Source organism: Myxocyprinus asiaticus, chromosome 7 (assembly GCF_019703515.2).
Source record: "Myxocyprinus asiaticus isolate MX2 ecotype Aquarium Trade chromosome 7, UBuf_Myxa_2, whole genome shotgun sequence".
Taxonomy (NCBI): domain Eukaryota; kingdom Metazoa; phylum Chordata; class Actinopteri; order Cypriniformes; family Catostomidae; genus Myxocyprinus; species Myxocyprinus asiaticus.
Window position 1 is genome coordinate 1300090 of NC_059350.1, and position 19924 is coordinate 1320013.

The 19924-nt window shown below is 37.4% G+C and overlaps 1 protein-coding gene across 1 annotated transcript; it reads left to right on the forward strand.

Moving 5' to 3' along the window:
* Positions 1-1127: 1127 nt before the first annotated feature.
* Positions 1128-16132, forward strand: colgalt1b (collagen beta(1-O)galactosyltransferase 1b). Its single transcript, XM_051703391.1, has 12 exons — positions 1128-1632; positions 7810-7920; positions 8089-8206; positions 9323-9457; positions 9549-9753; positions 10929-11048; positions 11146-11222; positions 11437-11543; positions 11677-11809; positions 12058-12185; positions 12327-12533; positions 14320-16132. Exons 1-12 carry the CDS (start codon positions 1427-1429, stop codon positions 14585-14587), a joined length of 1815 nt encoding a protein of 604 aa, XP_051559351.1. The 5' UTR covers positions 1128-1426; the 3' UTR covers positions 14588-16132.
* The last annotated feature ends 3792 nt before the right edge of the window (positions 16133-19924 follow it).

Genomic DNA, 19924 nt, shown 5'->3' on the forward strand with positions numbered 1-19924 from the left:
AACAATTATTATATGTAAATAAGCACACTCTCTTGTGTGTTTGTGTAACCAGTCCTGCTTGAACCTGTGCCACTGGCATGGGACGCGGGTGCGCTAACAAGGAGGCTAAAGTCCCAAGCACACAAGTATGTGAACACACACGCACCTTGCTACGCAAGCTCGATTTCACGCATCGTTGCATTGTGAAATGTGTCAGCGCTCAACTCATAACCCAACGCAAATACGTACTGCATTCTCAGCATTGCCACAAGGGGCGCTAGAGCGGATTTTCTTCTTTCAATCAACAACTGTCATGGCGGACTCGAGCAGCAATTTGAGTTGAATCTTTTTGAAAAATATACATTACTTTTTGTCCCCAGTCCATTCAAACAAACTTGTTTTCTCTGTATCTCTCCCCACTTCTCAACTATCGACTCATCAAACACATCCGGGCTGTATCCGAAAACGTTGGCAGCTGACTTGCTGCCTAATCAGTTAATGGCTTAACTGACAGCTCTTAAAGAAACTGGTCTCTGAACAGTTTGAAAAGCACTTTATTTTCATCCAGCCGCCATATACAGCCTCAGAAGGCAGCATTTTCCTGGTTTCAGATGCAGCACCATTTTCGTGGTCACCTAAAAATCTATTGCCCTCTTGCGGTCCGAGGTTTGTAACCGCCAGAGCAACGCATGTAATGTATGTACAACGGCACCACGCGTTGGCCAAGCGCTCGCGTCTGCGTACTTGCGTGAAGTGTGTTTCAGCCTTAAAGGCTACAGCCTCTAGTGTCAGTCGCTAGTGCGTCTCTTGAGGCCACGAGAGTGAGGTTTACACACTGCACAGCACATACCAGCTGGCTACCGTTACAATAGTACAGGCTTTACGTTATTTGTGGGGGCGAAAACAGGTACCTGTGAGGTTTAGGGGACAAACAATATAATTAACCAGATATATGAAAGCCTATGAAATGCCCTTAATATAGTGAAACAACCCTGTGTGTGTTTGTGAGTGTGTATGAGTGTCTGTGTGTGTTTCTGTGAGTGAGTGTGTGTCAGCTACGCCCACGGAACTTTCTGGCACTTTTTAACCGAACGCAGATGCCTCTCTTAAAGGGGCGGCCGCCAAATTAAAGGCGCACACACTAGATTGGGAGTTGTCCCTCATAATTCTTACAGACTCTATTCAATTTAATTACCCTATATTATAAACTTTCTGTATCATTTACTAAAGGCTTGACAGCAGGGTATTTATTTCTGTACCACGCACTGTATAAAGACTTTCTCTTTTTAGCAAGAAAACCTTCCCTTTAATCCTCATTCTTCGGCCACCAAGAGTCTCTTCCTATTTATGACGGTTGGCAATAAATCTCGGATGGTCGCGTCACCGCCGCTGCTTCGCTTCTCTGCCTAATCTTCATCTTTCCTCAAAGTGTCTCTTTTCTCCGGTCATGTATCTGTTGTTTCTCTTTCTCCTGCTGCTCAGTACCGGTCCGGTTCGCGGTTATTTCCCGGAGGAGCGCTGGAGCCCAGAGTCCGCTCTGCTCGCGCCGCGGGTGCTGCTCGCGCTAGTGTGCCGCAACTCCGCGCACTCTCTGCCGCACGTCCTCGGTGCCATCGACCGCCTCGAATACCCCAAAGACCGCATGGCCGTGTGGTGAGTTAAGCCTGGGCATCATTATTGTGTTGTACTTTATTTAACAGAAGAGAACGGCTGCGAATTCGCAGAACGCATTGTTACGCGCATCCAAATGTCGCAATTGTTTGAACTGATGTTTTGCGTATTCATTCTTGTGCGTCAATTAAAAAAAGTTACTCAGAGGTCCTTGAGACAAAAATGTCACCGTCAAAAAAAAAAAACTGCCATAATAATATTGAATATTAATATTATTTTCCACTTTCACTGACTTAGATTTTTAACCAGCATCAGTCCTGATCATAACTACCAAATATTCATTGATTTTCAGGATTTTTAACCCTTTAAATGCCAGTTTGTTTATATAATGCCACTGTTGTTTTTTTACACACACACAAATTTCTCGATACACACATACAGAACACACTCTGACATCCATACCAACACACACACAATTTTATCTGCATCATTTATTCAGTTGGCCTGCAATGCTCTATAATACAGCAAACAGAGAATAGGGGAAAAGCATGTATATGCTCCATAGGCTAAATATGAGAAAAATGGCGCCATCTGGTGGAAAATATTAAAAATGTAACGTTTGAAGCCAGGGCTCCAGAATGAAAGCATAATATCATAGAATTCATGATTTTATGCTTTAATGGCACTGGGATCAAATATTGCAGTTTTAATGGGTTTCAATGGGGACATTTTTGTCCTGAAGGTCCTGAGTGAAACTATTTTGTGTACACAGTGTATTATAGATGTATTATAGGAACTGAGGTTGAAATATCAAAATTCCCCCAAAAATACACACCTTTTTGTATGCCGTTGGCATTAACACAGCCAAAATGATCGAAAAACCATGTCCCGAAGGTTGCACAGTGCTGTTATCAGATCTCCACACTGGCTTCCTAATGATATCTGCAGGATTATTACTGTAAACAACAGTGCAGCATGTGTGTATTTAAGTAAATAAACTGCCCAGGTGTGTTTAGATGAAGTTTAAAGATGTTTAATCTGTTGATTTGTGAGTGTATCTGCTTTAGGGATTGAATAGAGTGGAATTAGATCGTTCTGGATGTATTCCTGCTGTGGCCTGTGTGGATTGAGGGTAAATGAGCGAGTTCAGACGTGCCTGCTAGAGCAGACAGACACCCCCTTCATGCCCCTCAATCAGCTCTTTCTGCCGCCTCTCATGTCAGTCCGATGACCAACATGTCTTTAAACTGTATTGCGTGCATGAAGTGCAGGATTTGTGATATGTAATCCAAGAGAAGAGTTTTGTATGTGTGGGATGAGTGTCAATGAACTGAATGATGAAAACTTTCCCTGAGGCGTCAGTGAGGGATTCATTTAGTGAGATTTACTCTCAGAGAGAGGCTGTGTTTCTTTACTTTGTGCCTTTATTAAATATGCACATTATAGGCTGCATCAGAATAGAAACACTTAAATAATAAACAGATGTTTTTATTCTTTATTTTTTTTACAGTTAACTGTTAACTACACGAATGTTAATTTTGGTACATTTCCGATGAAGTTTTTTTCCTCTTGAATTGCCATGCCGACATAAAATCACTCAAAAGCTCCTTCTAGTGAAGTATTGCTTTTATAAAACAGCGGCAATAGAAAAATGGTTAAAGACACACATTTTCCATAGTCGTTTATTAATCATAACAAACATAAAGCGTTCTTCTGCCATTTGCTAGTTATTATGGTGGCTCAACAAAGACAACATACTGTTTTTCTACAGACTTTTGTTTAGAGTCAAATATCCGAAAAACAAAAAGACTTGCACTGACAGAATGTTCAAAATTGGACGGAATACTCCTTAAAGGAATATTTCGGGTTCAATACGAGTTAAGCTCAATCGACAGCATTTGTGGCATTATATTGATTACCACAAAAAATAATTCTGACTTGTAAGTGCCTCACTGTAACATTCATTTTTGCTTCTTTTTTTTAAAGAAAATGAGGGAAGTGTCAAAATTAAGTTTGTGGTAATCAACATTATTTTACAAATGCTGTTGATTGAGCTCAACTTATATTGAACCCAGGATATTTCTTTAATTCAAATGACAACTTTCAAAAAATTCAAATGTAAACAAACACTCATAAGGCCGGCTATATCATGGCTTTAGGTTACCATCCATCCATCCATCCATCCATCCATCCCTTATCTAGTTGGTAATCAATATTTTAGGCACATTTATTGAATTACGATGAGCTACATGGAGAAAGAGCTGAGTGGTTCATTCTTTTGGTCATTCAGAGGCTCCAAGATGGCAGCCAAATGGCATTCAATTTATTAAGAAAGATATCACGAACACACTATTCAAGTAAAACATTTCTCAAATAGAACTTTAGGTTTTTCATGAGAAAACAATAGATTTACTGAATACAAAGAAAGTATTGGAAAACTATTTGTACCTTTTGTCCATTGTCAAACATTAGTCAAATATGTTCATAGTTAAAAAATGTATTTACCTGAAAATGAAAATTCTGTCATTTACTCACCATCATGTTGTTTAATTTAAACTTTTATGACTTTTTACAGAAAATCTAATCCGTTGTAGCTCTCAAATAAGATAGCACAATTCGTTTGCCATCAAAGCTGACGCGATGTCTCATTGCACTGTATTAAATTCAGAAATTCACATTTAGTGTTCCACAGGGGAAGTCATATGGGTATAGAAAGATATGAGTGTGAGTAAATGATGTTATAATGAACTACACCTGTTGTTACTCTCCAAGGACACCAATGTGAACCTACTTCATTTATCCACTAAAAATCACTGCCACACCAGTTGATTAAAAGTAATTGCAAAAGTGGTTCTTAAATGTGACATTCATTCTGAAAAACGCACCAGCATGCTTTGTTTGCAGATAATACTTGCTTGACTTTGTTTAATGCAATGAAATTCATACATGTGTAATTGTGTTTTAACACATTGTGGAGATTGTATCATCTGTGTCCAGTGCTGTTTAAAAGTGTTTAATGGTGTTTGTGAAGTACAGCCAGAACTGAAGTGTTGCCATCTCTGAAGTTTGTAGTTAACAACTGAAACTGAACCGCCATGGTTTGTGTTGCTGCCACAAACAGACCAAAACTAAACCACGTGTGGTCTGAGATCCCAGAAGCCATTTGGGTGGATTCTGTACTTACTGACCTCAATATTGTATTCAGTACTGATCCAAGACTACATAAAGCAACTTCTGAAGTACAACTTGGCAAATCTGTGCATTAGCACACCTGCACATCAAACTCTATATAATCCAAGGGTTCATTTTAGAAATAAAATAGAAAGTGTACTTAAATCAGCTATGAGAGGTGCTGACCACTAACATGTAGAACTCACACTGAGCAGTTATGTGCAGTGTGTTCACACTTTTACATACATCCACACAAATCTTTATTTAACTTTCATATTTCGCCATAATATCAAATGCACTTTGCATGTGGGCATGCTTGCGGACATGTGATTGATTCCCACCTCAACGTTGTGACCTCATAATGCGAGTGTATCTGTGCTGTGGTTTGACGTGAGGTTTAATGACTGTAATTATCAAATGAGCATCTTCTCTTGACGACTCTCCATCAATCAGTCAGTCTCATTACAGATATGCTGTACACCACCCACAGCTTTGGGGATAAAAGGAGTGAATGGAATGTGTTGCAGGAATGTACTGAAGTTCAACATGACACTGTTTTTATAAACCTGTGTAAGTGAGTGTAAGAGAGCGAGAGAACAGAAAACTGATGAAAAAAGGCTGATAAGCGTTTTTTCTTCAACCTGATTTTTTCCATATCATGTTCCATGTTTACTTCCATGGAACATGATATGGAAAAAATTCCATAACTTGTAAGTATTTCTGTAGAAAGAGCCACAAAACGTAGAACTTCACACTTAAGAAATAATTTTAAGATTTACGCATTTCAAAAATCATATCAAAATTCCAATTGAGTGATAATGAATTAAATCTTAAAATGATTTATTAGTTTAATTTTGTTTAACATTAGCCTACACAGTTCAATTTGATGTAATTTTTTAATGAAATTGAAATGTGTAAATCTTAATATGCTAAAATATTTATTTGACTGCAGTGTGTCTATCAACATTAAAAAAAAATAATGAGTAAATCATAAATGTAAGTTTTATTAATGCAGTTTTGTTAAGGATTACTCCGTTCAATTTGATGGAAATATGTTATGGCCTCAATTTAGCTTTTTAAAGATTTATGCATTTAAATGAGTTTTAGTAATCGTTAAAATCTTTTTTTTTTACATTTTATTAATTTAATTTTGTTTAACATTACACAATTTAATTCGATGGAATTTTATGAGTTTGAAATGCATAAATCTTAAAAATAGGCAAAAATATTTATTTGATTGCAATTTGTCTGATATCAACAAACAGCACTTTTAGCCTATTTTTAATATTTAATCAAATTGAATTGAGTAATCTTTAATGAAATTAAATTAGTAAAACGAATATATCTAAATTTGTATTTAATTTTCTTAAGGATTACTCCATTTGATGAAAATTTGTTATACCCAAATTATTTGTAAAAAAAAAAATATATATTTTTAAGATTTACGTATTTCAATTTCATAACAAAATTCCATCAAATCCAATGGTGAAATTTTTAACAAAATTAAATTAATATAACTTAAAATATTTAGGATTTTATTTAAATTAAATTTTATGGAATTTTATGAAATTGAAATGCATACATCTTAAAATATTTTTTGTGTAGATATCTGAAGAGTTTTTTTGTTTTTTACTGTTTTTGCACTTTATCATCATGCCGTATTACACTCTGTATGTTTACATGCACTAGTTTGATTTCCATCGGACTAACACAATAATTCATCTTTCTGTCATGTAAAGGTGATTAAATGTTTTCAAAGTTGGACTAACAGACCTAGAAACACATCCTGTATTTAACACGTCCTCGGCTGACGTCTCTCTTGCAAATATTCAATAACGCATTGTATCATGTATACTTGGACAGACAGATGATTCATTAGCTATAACTGGGCAAGTAAACATACTGACTATGCAGAACCCAGATGGACTCTCCAGTAGTTGTATGATCTCAATCGCTTTGAATTTGTTTTGATTGATCACTTTCCTTCAGCCTCAGGGCAATCACCTGCATCTGATCTGCTCTGGAGGAACACACCTGAACACACACACACACAACACTGATTTTACAAGACCTGTGTTGTTTTGGTTTAATTTGGTAAATTGGCTTTACTTCTGTCAGCCAGTACAACATGAAGCCTACAGTACTATTGACTGTAGTGCATTCACAGATCCAAATCGACACACTTTTTAGTTCACTTCTACCTTCATACTGTAGAAGTGTGATGTAGGAATAATCTTTGTACTGTCATGTGTGTCACTTGAACTTTGATCTAAAGAGAAAAAGTGACCCAGACTATTTTTGAAATGCAGTACTAGTTTAGTACTTGTTTACCAAACATAGCCATAGTCCAATCTAGAATACCCGAGTTAAAAAAACAACTATTTCTTCACAACCAGGGCAGATGGAATTTGTTACGCTGAATTTACTTAACACGAGTGGCACCATGAACTTTCAATAGGAAATCTGGGGTTTGGTGCCTTGTGAAACCGTGATCTCATGACAGGGATCAAAACGGCAACCTTTTAAACAATGAAGGTTTGCTTACTTCTCTCGACAAATGTTTTTTTTTTTATTTCTATCCCCTTTTCTCAATTTGGAGTGCCCAATTCCCACTACTTAGTAGATCCTCGTGGTGGCGCGGTTACTCGCCTCAATCCGGGTGGCGGAGGACAAGTCTCAGGTGCCTCCGCTTCTGAGACCGTCAAGCCGCGCATCTTATCATGTGACTCGTTGTGCATGACACCGCGGAGACTCGCAGCATGTGAAGGCTCATGATACTCTCCGCAATCCACGCACAACTTACCACACGCCCCATTGAGAGCGAGAACCACTAATCATGACCACGAGGAGGTTACCCCATGTGACTCTACCCTCCCTAGCGACAGGGCCAATTTGGTTACTTAGGAGACCTGACTGGAGTCACTCAGCACGCCCTGGATTCAAACTCATGACTCCAGGGGTGGTAGTCAGCGTCAATACTCGCTGAGCTACCAAGGCCCCACTATTATGTGTCTTTTATCACGCCAACCAACATCTGTTGTTCTTCAGGGTGGCAACGGATCATAATTCTGACAACACGACAGCAATTCTCAGAGAATGGCTGATAAACGTCCAGAACTTTTATCATTATGTGGAGTGGAGACCGCAAGAAGAGCCCAGGTGAGTCTGGCCTAAACCACAATCTACATCCTTAAAAAAAACACAATTATGAAATGATTTAGAAGGTCTTATTTTTTTTTGTAGGTACTGTAATTTTACATTTACATCTCCTCCTTCTGTATCTTATAAATCTGACTCTGTCTGTATGTCTTTCTGTGTGTGTATCAGTGTCTATAAAGATGAAAGTGGACCGAAGCACTGGACTTATCTTCGGTATGAGCACGTGATGAAACTCCGTCAGGCGGCTCTTGAAACTGCTCGTGAGATGTGGGCTGACTACTTTCTGGTATGTCTTATAAAAATCCTGCTAGTCCTGTTTGTCTTTGTGACTGTAGTTTTAACACATCACCCTGAACTTAAACCAAATCAAGTTTCAGTGAGCAGAAAAGTGTAAAATGGGACTTAATTTTATCCATGAGGAATTGATTGGATGGTGTTAAGTGTCTCTATATGACATGTGGTTCAAACATAAGAGGAGTTGATTAGAGGTCAACCGATGGTGAATTTTTTCGATACCTATATCTAAGGTGGCGGAAAAAGCCGATAACCGATTAATTGGTTTGGTGCAACTATAAACAAGCCCGAAACACACTGGGGACTTCTTGCTGATTACTGATAGTTATCAAAATGCACGGATTAATCGTAAAACCAATATATCGGTCTACATCTAGAATTGATGTCAACTGGAAAGAAAAGGAATTTTAGAGGCAGAGCAAGTTATTACATTTCAATGAAAGATGAAGATAAACTTTTTATTCCTTTGAATAAGTAAATGGGGTCGATTTAGATTTTTAATGTTGACTTTATATTTGCATCATATATCATAAAATACAATATTACAGCTAGTGTATTGAATATACAGTATGTGTGTTTGACATTGGATTGCATGAACTAAACTGATCCAGATCATGTCATACTGACCGCACTGTAATTATATTTTTACCCGCACTTTAAAGCCAATCAGAGGCTTTTGTTTTTAGAGTCACTCTGTCCTGCAGTGACTCTTTGAAATACTCTCAGAAATACACGTACACACACACACAAATGGATATTAAATATATGTGTGTGACGTAGAGATTCTTCAGTCAGAGGTGTGCTTTTTATCTAAAGTTAGAAATACTGTTTAGTTCTGGGGGAGGATATTTAGGACTATATTTCTGGTTTTCTGTTCTAGCAGCAGTTCTAGAGCTCTTTGATTAGTTCTTTCTTGTATTTTTTTTATTTTTATTTTATTTAAACGCATTATGTTTTATAAAATTAATCACACTGAATTAATGTGTAATTCACAGACAGCCCTAATCAAAATTAATTTGTGTTCCAAATAAAAAAAAAAAGTACACCATATGGTTTTGAAACAATTTTTGGGTGAACTATTCCTTAAAGTTTCTCTCTTTCTTTCTAGTTAGTGGACTGTGATAATTTACTGACGAATCGTGACGTTTTATGGAAGTTAATGAAGGAGAACAAGACAATCGTTGCACCGATGCTGGAATCCAGAGCGGCGTACTCCAACTTCTGGTGTGGAATGACATCACAGGTGCGTCAGAGAGACAGAAAGTGAACTGAAGATGAAAATAACTCACAAAAGCTCTTATATCTTAGATGATGCTTGTTTGTTGTGTTTGCAGGGTTACTACAAGCGTACTCCAGCGTACATGCCCATCAGGCGGCAGGAGAAGAAGGGTTGTTTCGCTGTTCCGATGGTTCACTCCACCTTCCTGGTGGATCTAAGGAAGCAGGCATCCCGTGAGCTCACCTTCTATCCCCCTCACCCCGACTACAGCTGGGCCTTCGATGACATCATCATATTCGCCTTCTCTACGCGAATGGCAGGTGCGTCTCAACTGAGTATCTGTGCTGGATACTGGTCACCATTTATTGATATCTGCGAAATGCCTCATACGTATATGTTGAAATAAATAGTTATTTTAGATATAATGTTAAAAGTACACGACAGAGAATTTCGCATTTATTTTTTAATTTGAAATGAAAAAAAAAATACCATAATTGGCAGGGACATTTTTCGGGGATTTGGTGATTTCGATTTGGCAGGGAAATTTCAGGCTTCTGTCAGTGGTCCTAGCATGTTTACTCCATGTCCATTAAAAGAAAAAGATGGTCTGGTGGCAAATATGCTACTTGCTTGCTCAGACGAAGTATTTTTCGGGTATACGACTTGTCGGACTTTCCTTTTACTATTATTGACTCTTGGTGTAGCTAGTCAGATCCGCTCTGATAGAATTAACACTGGCAAACATGAGTATGCCTCAAACCATCACATTCATTCACACAGAAGCACAAATGATGGAGAAAAAAAAAATAAAGATCCTCCGTGAAAAACTTGCAATTTTATGTTTCACCCACAGATGTCGGTAGAGAGCCCAGAATTCAGCTAAAAAACCAAGACATCGCGCATTCGCGCATTGAAATAAGCAGAACGCAGGTGTCCCTAGAAATGTTTTTAAGAGTTGATGTTCTTTTTAACTTCACGCATCATCTAAAAAATATCACACTCCGGCGCATGACGTGTTGCAACAGTCAAAGCGTATGTTTACATAGGAAACAACTGGAAAAACAGTGCGGACAGACACAAAAATGCAAAAAAATGTTATAGTTCCTTACATCTTCAACTCTACAGACTGCTGATGGGTATCTGAACTTTAAGGATACCATCACATGCATTCAAGTTATGTAACATAACAAAGTAAAGCCTGAAAACCACAGCATTGCAAATGAGCGCCACCTTGAGGTGATGTAGAATCATGAGTTTTTTCACTCTGTACTTAAATAGGCAAGTGATGTATCAAAGAAAAGCTCTTATTGTCAGGAATGTAACTGTACAGTTTAATTCGTTGCCCTAACACCATAGTTTGAATGATTATCAAAAGAATCACGATTTTGATATTGACAGTTACAACAGAAACAATAAAATACAATAAACAGTATAAATAAAACAAAAAAAGCACCTTTTTATGTGCATAATATTTATTTATTTAAACTTTCTTCAGATGTCCAGATGTACATCTGCAACAGGGAGACTTATGGGTATTTTCCTGTACCCCTACGCTCCCATAATACCCTGCAGGACGAGGCGGACAGTTTTCTGCACTCGCAGCTAGAAGTGATGGGTGAGTCACATGACCAAACATCTCTGATTGTTTGCCCTGTATGTTCCCTTCCAGTTGCTTATGTTGTTGATTATTGTATATTTATTTTTCTCTGCAGTACGTGGTCGTCCATCAGAACCCTCTGTGTATCTTTCTCTGCCTCCTAAACGGCCTGATAAAATGGGTTTTGATGAGGTGAGAAGCACATCCACGATCACACTTAAGTCATGTTACTGTTAATTGCATGAGATATTATGGCTTGTTTCAGAGAATGTACTGTATGTTCAATTAATTGTATTCTTCTTTTAGTTTAGTTCTAGTTTTGCAATGTTGCTGTATTTGCACTCGCTTTTCTTGCCTTAATAAAATATCATGTAATTATTTCTGATTGGGTTCGATCTGTGTTCAGGTGTTTATGATTAATCTGTTGAGACGTTCTGACCGGAGAGAGCGCATGTTGAGAACTCTATATGAACAAGAGATCACTTGCAAGATCATTGCTGCTGTGGATGGCAAGTATGTTAAACACTCGCACGCACACTTGAACACACTCTCAGCACATCAGCAAACAGACCTGCCCACAATCCCCCTCTCTCACCTCTTTGTTACCCTAATATACAGCTGACAAAACACGTGCTGTGTCTCTCAGGGCGTTGAATACGAGTCAGATTGAGGCGATGGGTATCGAGATGATGCCTGGATACAGCGATCCGTATCACGGCAGGCCACTCACTAAAGGAGAGCTTGGCTGCTTCCTGTCTCATTACAACATCTGGACGGAGGTGAGTGCGTGAAGATACTGGCAAGCAGATGTTCAGCGGCATACTTCTGATGTTCCCGCACAGACAGAAAAAAAAACATATGGAAAAAAGCTTGAGATTTCATCAGTCAGAGCTGAAAGAATGCTCAGCGTTTCACTTCAGCAGGAGTATATACAATGGTCCAGTGATTTTTCAAAATTATATATAATTATTATGTATCCTTTAATCATGTTTTATTTGTATAATAAATTATAATAAATTATTTGTAGATTGTAGAACGTGGGCTGAAGATGTCTCTGCTGATTGAAGATGATCTGCGCTTTGAGGTTTTCTTCAAGCGACGTCTGCAGAATCTAATGCAGGAGATCCAGACGCAGGGGCTAGACTGGGATTTAATGTAAGTAAATACACTTACCTCTCATACACAGCAGACATTAGCACACTCGCTGGAGTTGTGCAGCTCCCTCTGTTGGCCAACATGAAGTAAGTTCAATGCTAAACATGTTTATGAGCTGTCGTCTTTGTCGTATATTCTCAGTTATATCGGACGGAAGAGGATGCAGGTGGACCATCCTGAGAAGTCTGTACCCAAAATTCACAACCTTGTTGAAGCGGATTACTCTTACTGGACACTGGGATACATGATCTCATTACAAGGAGCACAGAAGCTTCTGAGAGCAGAACCTCTGAAGAGGATGCTGCCAGTGGACGAGTTCCTGCCTGTCATGTACAACAAACACCCGATGTGAGAGATCTATCTACCTATCGTTTGATCTATCAGTCTATCGTTCATTTGTTTTGTCGTTCGATCATTTGTTTGTTTTGTTATTAGATCTTGTCTTTCTATAATTTATTCTATCATTTTATTGTGGGTTCATTTTGTGGTTCGTTCTAGGGTTTGTTCTATCATTCCTTCTATCATTCGTTTGTTTGTTTCTGGCGTTCTAGATACATTTACATTTAGTCAATTAGCAGATGCTAAATGTTCTATTGTTCCTTTATCGTTCGTTTGATAATTTGTTTTCAAATTATCTGGTCGTTTTGTCGTACTGTCTCTTGTTTGTTCTATCATTCGTTCTATCGTTTGTTCAATCTTTTGTTCTGTTTTCCTTTCTTCTGTTTATCGTTTTTTCCATCATTTGTTCTATAATTTGTGCATTTGTTTTTGTTCTATAAATAATTAGTTTGTTCTATTGTTCCTTTTTATTTATCATTCGTTTGATTATTTGTTTGTTAGTTTTAACGTACTATGTCGTTCTATCATTCTATTGTTTGTTTGATAATTTGTTCGTTTTGTAGTTTTATCGTTCTATCGTTCATTCTATCTTCTATTGTTAGTTCTATTGTTTATTTGTTGTTCTATCGTTCATTCATTTTAGCATTCGTTCAACCATTCCATCATTCGTTCCGTCATTCGTACATTCAATCGTTCTATCGTTCGTTCGTTTCTGCCATTCTAAATACATTTACATTTAGGCAGATTTTAAATGTTCTATTGTTCGTTTGATCATTTGTTTGTTCATTTTGTTGTACTCTATATTTGTCATTCTACTGTTCAGTCTATCATTCGTTTAATTGTTCATTCTATTTTTAATTCTATTTATTGTTTGTTCCATCATTTGTTCATTTTTGTTCTATATATCATTAGTTTATTCTATTGTTCCCTTTATCATTCGTTTTATGTCATTCTGTCTTCTGTTGTTTGTTCGATCGTTTGTTTGTTTTGTCTTTCTATTTGTTGTTCTATTCATACTATTCTATTGTTCGTTCTATTGTTTATTTGTTGTTCTATTATGCGTTCGTTCTACCATTCATTAGTTTGTTCCAACATTCATTTGTTCAGTCGTTCTATCATTATTGTTCATTTATTTTATTATTGTTTGTTTTATCGTTTAATCTGTGTTCATTGGTTATATAGTATTTTTATTGTTCTTTCGTTCTATTGTTCATCCTATCATTCATTTTGTCATTCTATTTGTCGTTTTATTGTTCATATGATCATTCCTTCAGTTGTTTATTCTTTGTCATTCTATCATTCGTTCGTTTTAGCGTTCGTGCTAATCATTTATTCCATTATTTGCGCGTTCGTTTTTGTTTATTCTATTGTTCGTTCTATCATTTATTCATTCTATTGTTCATTCTGTCTTTTTTGCATTTGTTCTATTGTTTGTTGTTCATTCTATCGTCCGTTCTACTTATCCATCTCTAATTTTCTATCGTTCTTTTGTTTGTTCAGTCATTCTATTTATCATTCATTTGTTCGTTCTATCATTTGTGCGTTTAGTCTATCGCTCATTCTGTCATTCTACCCATTTATCACACTATCGTCTATCATTCTTTCTATTGTAATCTAGAAATCCATTTTTCTGTATTTTGCATGTCTGTTTTCTTTTGTTCTATCTATCAATCTATTGTTCCAATAATATTTAATTTTGTCATTCTATCTTTCTACCCATTTTATCTGTCCGTCTGTCAAATATGCTATAATTCTATTGTTCCGTCATCATCATTAATTTATTGTCTTTCCTCAGTGAGGAGTACATGTCTCACTTTGAGCGGCGAGATTTGCGGGCGTTCTCTGCCGAGCCTCTGCTTGTGTACCCCACACACTACACGGGTGACCCGGGCTACATCAGCGACACCGAAACCTCCACCGTCTGGGATAATGAGACCGTACACACAGACTGGGACCGAGCGCGCTCGCGAAAGAGCCTCGAGCAGGAAGAACTGAGTTCTGAGGCGCAGAACTCTGACGTACTCCAGTCTTCACTTGACAGTACGGCCCGAGATGAACTCTAGAACCGGTCGGCTCACACACTGTAATACATCAACGCAAACCTTTTACAAGGGCATCATCAACATTTTTGTTGGTGAAAAGGAATTTGTTTATGGGAAAGGGTGAAGCGGAACCCTGCAAAAATCATATTTTTAATTCGTTTTTTTACCAATTTACCTGTAAAAATATCCAGATATCCTTAAAACAATGTACATTTACTTGCTCAAGCAACTCTAGGTAAGATATCGAAGACATTTCCTGTTTTCACAGAATGTATTTTGAATATTAGTGTATTTTATCTTGTACACTGGAAGATTTTTTTAACACTAGTTTTTTACTCGTTTATGCCTAAATGTAGGTGGTTTTATAGTCAAGATAGATTCTTTGAAAACAAGTCTCAATATCTTAAGCATTGTTGCTTATCAGGTGAATTTGAGGTTTAGATATTTGTACTGGAAACCATTTAATTTGCTGTTTTAAATGCTAGATCTGAGACCAAAAAGAAGCAGGACTTTCGATTTAGAACTGTAAGAAGTGCAGATGCTTTAGCAAATAGAAGAGACCAAATCAACTAAAAGTAGAGAGAGAATGAACTGAGCAGGTAAGGTGGAGGTCGCACACCCCAGGTACTGGAGAGCCCATCAGTTTAAAAAATATGGAGATTGTTTCTGTGTTTATTTCTGAAAACAGCAATCCATATTGGTTGCCATTTGTTCAACACTACAAACAAAAGTCATACATAAGATGGGATATATTACCATAACACCCCTATTGAGACAGACTGTGAATTGATTTTGCTGAAATGCTTGATTGTCAGATGGGTTGAAATAATGGTCAGTTCAGTCAATGTGATGCTAGTTGTATTTTAAACTGATCTCATCGTCAAATAGAGAAAGATTGCCATGATGCTCTGGTGAAATGTACATGTCTTTTAACATTTCTTTCCTTTATTGTCTCATTGAGAGCATAAAATAAGTATTTTTGTGATCAGTATTGTGAGTATTGACTTTACTCAATGTGTAAAGCTGTTTCTATTATGTGAATCAAAGTCGAGTTGTGCCACGATTAAGGTAAAAATCATTGAGATTGTCTGGGATCAGCATTAGGTCAAGATTTATGTGATGGTATGTTAGATAACCCTGCTTGCAGATGACTAATTTATTGCTTGTTCGGCTGAGAGTTTTAATCCTCGTCATCAGTGTAAATACAGAACCGATGGGTCACTCGGTGTAATGATGTGAACGTCTGCCTTATTTGGCTTCTTTCTTTTACTTTTTCTTTCTTTTTTTGCCTTAAGAGATTTATTTGGGTGAAAATAAATGTTATTAAATGCAATCCTTTTTTTTCTCTCTCAAAGCTAGCAAAGAAATGCTTGCGGGGCAAACTAATGTCTACATTACACTTGTTGTGCTTACTCATAATGTAAGTGACTTATGGTTAGTTATGAGTAAACGTTGCTTTTATGTATCAATATTTACTCATAACATGTTTCCTGTGGCTAATATGTCTCCAAAATGTGCCTTTTATACCATTAAACTGGATTTACCGTACAAGAGAAAACTCAAATGTGTTGGTGTCTTGGAGAGGTTTGTGTTCCACAGAAGAAAGTCATAAATGATGGCCGATTTTTCATTTTGGGTGAGCCTTCCTTTAAAACATATTTTATTCACTTGCATTCTGTCCCTCTCTATTCAACTATCTCTCAATTGGATTAAGTCCCTGTGTATTTTCAGACAAGAAGGCTAATGGGATCTGTGACAAACTTCATTATTCTTACACAGAAGACCGCGATTCATTTTCAGGAGGAAAATAGCGATGTAATGTAGGTAAACGATTAGTCAGATGCTTCAATTATGTTCAATGAGACAGCCAACACCCCAAGACTCCGTGCAGCTTCACACTCTCTCTTTTTCACTCATCCAAATATAATAGGATTATGACTTCGGCTGTATAAAGATTATGTGGTCTGCTTGCCACATCCACTCAGATAAACAGCTTCTCTCTGACTAGAACGCACATAAACCATCTCACACATTGACAGAATGATCGATACTGTCTGGTGTTCGGATTTAACCATGTAAGAAACACGCAGCAAACGGTAAAGGTGACGGGATGCAACGACACCATAGATCCAAAAACTGCAAGCAAAGCAGAAAGTGAAGCTCATGGTCAGTTCACTTGTGATCTACACACTCTAATCTGTGGGACAAGATACTTGAGGTGAGGTGTTTGCATCTGATGCGTCAAAAATTGGAAAATATATTTTATGAAAGAAATACTCCTAGTTTCCTAGTTTATTCAGAACAAAATCTGGATAAAACTGATATGCTGTATACACTCTAACTCAAAGAGAATCCATTCGTTTGCTAAACATGTAGGAGATTAAAAGAAGGTACAAATTAATGAGTACAAAATTAATCTCTTATTTTGGTGGGGGCCAGGTAGCTCAGCGAGTATTGACACTGACTATCACCCCTGGAGTCGTGAGTTCAAATCCAGGTCTCCTAAGCAACCAAATTGGCCCGGTTGCTAAGGAGGGTAGATTCACATGGGGTAACCTCCTCGTGGTCACAATTAGTGGTGCTCGCTCTCAGTGGGGCGTGTGGTGAGTTGTGTGTGGATCGTGGAGAGTAGCATGAGCCTCCACATGCTGTGAGTCTCCACGGTGTCATGCACAACGAGTCACGTGATAAGATGCACGGATTGACGGTCTCAGAAGCGGAGGCAACTGAGACTTGTCCTCCACCACCTGGATTGAGGTGAGTAAACGCGCCACCACGAGGACCTAATAAGTAGTGGGAATTGGGCATTCCAAATTGGGGAGAAAAGGAGATAAATTAAAATAAATAAAAACAAATCTCTTATTTTGACAAAGTAATTTGGTCTGCTTTTAAAAATTATTATCAGCCCAAAATGTTCTTTTGTTGTTGAAAACGTGTAGTGACGTGTTAAATTACACATTTGTTTAACAATATAGGACTGATTTTGTCGTGACAGTCAGCGCCAGAATGAAATACATAAAGCATATTTGTCATTATAATTAAATGTGTTGTAACAATTTTTTTAATGAGATGATGTGCAGAAAACATCCCAATTACCTGTCTGATATTACACCTACGTCTAAAGCTAGGCTCTGTGTAAACCGCTAGCATGATATAATGACTAGTGATGTCCGATGTCATTCTTTTGAGCCGATTCTCAGCAAGTAACCAGTTGAGCCAGATCACAACATCGAACGGAATAGAACTTTAGTTCTGGGTTGATGACGCAAGGCGCACAGTTGAAGTAAATGTACTGGCTACGCAGTATGTCGAACTGTCCAACTCAAGCCTGGTTTATACTTTGGAAGAAGCCAAACTTTTTTCTCTTGGGCAAACAGACACCCTTGGCGAACAAAGCTGGCATTTATACTTAAGCGTGGCGTTGTTTTAAAATGAGTTAGTTTAGGGTGATGTCAGTGTTTAACATAAAGTTCCAGCCACAATAAAGCCAATAATGCAGGTTTTTCTCTCCGTGGACTGCTGCTTTTAGCGCTGTTGCTTCTTTGCTTTATTAAACTTGTCACGGCCACTTCCATTTTTAAAAACTCCCATCTCTCTCTACTCATTTGTTGTGGCCGCTCTGTCTTTGTAGAGTGTGTTCCAAATCATGTAAAAAAGTATACTTCTGCACAATCTCTGAGCGACAGGCTTCAAAATTATCTATTTTAACGATAGTAACCAAAGTAACAACTCCTCGGCTGGCACGTGCGATTGTAAATAAAAAACATCATGTCCAAACCATACCTACGATTAGTTTTAACCAATCATCAACACTCTTCGACCAGCCGAGTTCTCCTAGATCAAGAATTTCAGAGATGTGTGCGAACAGGAGAAATCTCACCAAGCTAACACCTTGGCAGAACAAAAATGTCACTGCATTTCGTCATCATTTGTAGGTGAACTAAGCGAAGTCTGTTCGCACAGTAAATATAAACTAGCCTTCAAAAAGAACCGAATGAGCCGGTCCAACTGACTGTCGAAGTTTGCAGAGGATTACCGAGGACTTGCTATGTGTTGAGATGGTAATGGCAGTAGCTGAATAAAACATTTAATAACCTACAGATGTTTGTTTCTGTGTTATTTTTGAAGTATTTACAAATATTTGCAAATCAGTAGGCATTTTTACTTGATGTTACTAATACAGGCAGGCGGGTCGTATGAGTTACTAGACCAGTTATTGAACCAAATAAGTTCAAAATGAAGGAATCAAACCTACAGGTAGAATCAAAAGTCAGTTCTTTGGTCATATCTCTTTCTGTCCTTGTTAGAGCCAGTTGTCCTTTGTTTTTGAAGACTGTAGTGTACAGCTTTGTATGAAATCTTCCGTTTTTGGCAATTTCAAGCATTGTATAGCCTTCATTCTTCAAAACAATGATTGACTGATGAGTTTCTAGAGAAAGCTGTTTCTTTTTTTTGCCATTTTTGACCTAATATTGACCTTAAGACATGCCAGTCTATTGCATACTGTGATAACTCAAAAACAAACACAAGGACAATGTTAAGCTTCATTTAATGAACCAAATATCTTTCAGCTGTGTTTGATATAATGGCAAGTGATTTTCTAGTAGCAAATGATCAATTTAGCATGAATACTCAAGGATAAGGTGTTGGAGTGATGGCTGCTGTCTAGATTTGATCAAAAATGACTTTTTTCAAATAGTGATGGTGCTGTTTTTTACATCAGTAATGTCCTGACTATACTTTGTGATCAGTTGAATGCCACTTTGGTGAATTAAAGTATCAATTTCCTTCCAAAACAGCAAAATCTGAACATTATTCCAAACTTTTGGCCGCCAGTGTATAAAACAGATTTTTCTTTCTGTTATTTAAAAAATATTTGCAAATTAATTTCTTGAGAATTAATTAGGCAATTTTACTCTGATGTTACTAATAAAAATTCGTAATAACATAGTTTTCTAGTTGTATTTGTATTTTTTAATAAGACTTCATGAATTGTGTAGCTAACTGTGATGGACATTTTCAAGAAACTGAATTTCATTAACTAAATGCAGATGACTAGTACCCTGACACAGAGTTCGAAATGAACGAGTTGGACTCATACAGGCATGCTGCTTTTACGAGTTACTAAACCGGACCAGTTATTGAACTAAAAAAAAAAACAGTTTGAAATGAAGGAATCCAATCTACAGGCAGAACCGAAAGTCAGCTCTTTGGTCGTGTCCGACTCAAAAATAACCAAAAGAGCTGGTCCACGAATTGTCGAAGTTTGCAGAGGATTACAGAGGAGTCTTAATGAGGAGCTACTGATCCTATGCACATGCGTATACCGAGGACATGAAAGAGCCTGTGGCAAACTTT

Bases quoted from the DNA above. Each gene is read 5' to 3' on its own strand.
- colgalt1b (XM_051703391.1), top strand. From the start codon at position 1,427: ATGTATCTGTTGTTTCTCTTTCTCCTGCTGCTCAGTACCGGTCCGGTT. The intron at 8,207-9,322 runs GTATGTCTTATA...CTTTCTTTCTAG, and splicing joins TGTGGGCTGACTACTTTCTG to TTAGTGGACTGTGATAATTT. The intron at 11,049-11,145 runs GTGAGTCACATG...TTTTCTCTGCAG, and splicing joins CTCGCAGCTAGAAGTGATGG to TACGTGGTCGTCCATCAGAA.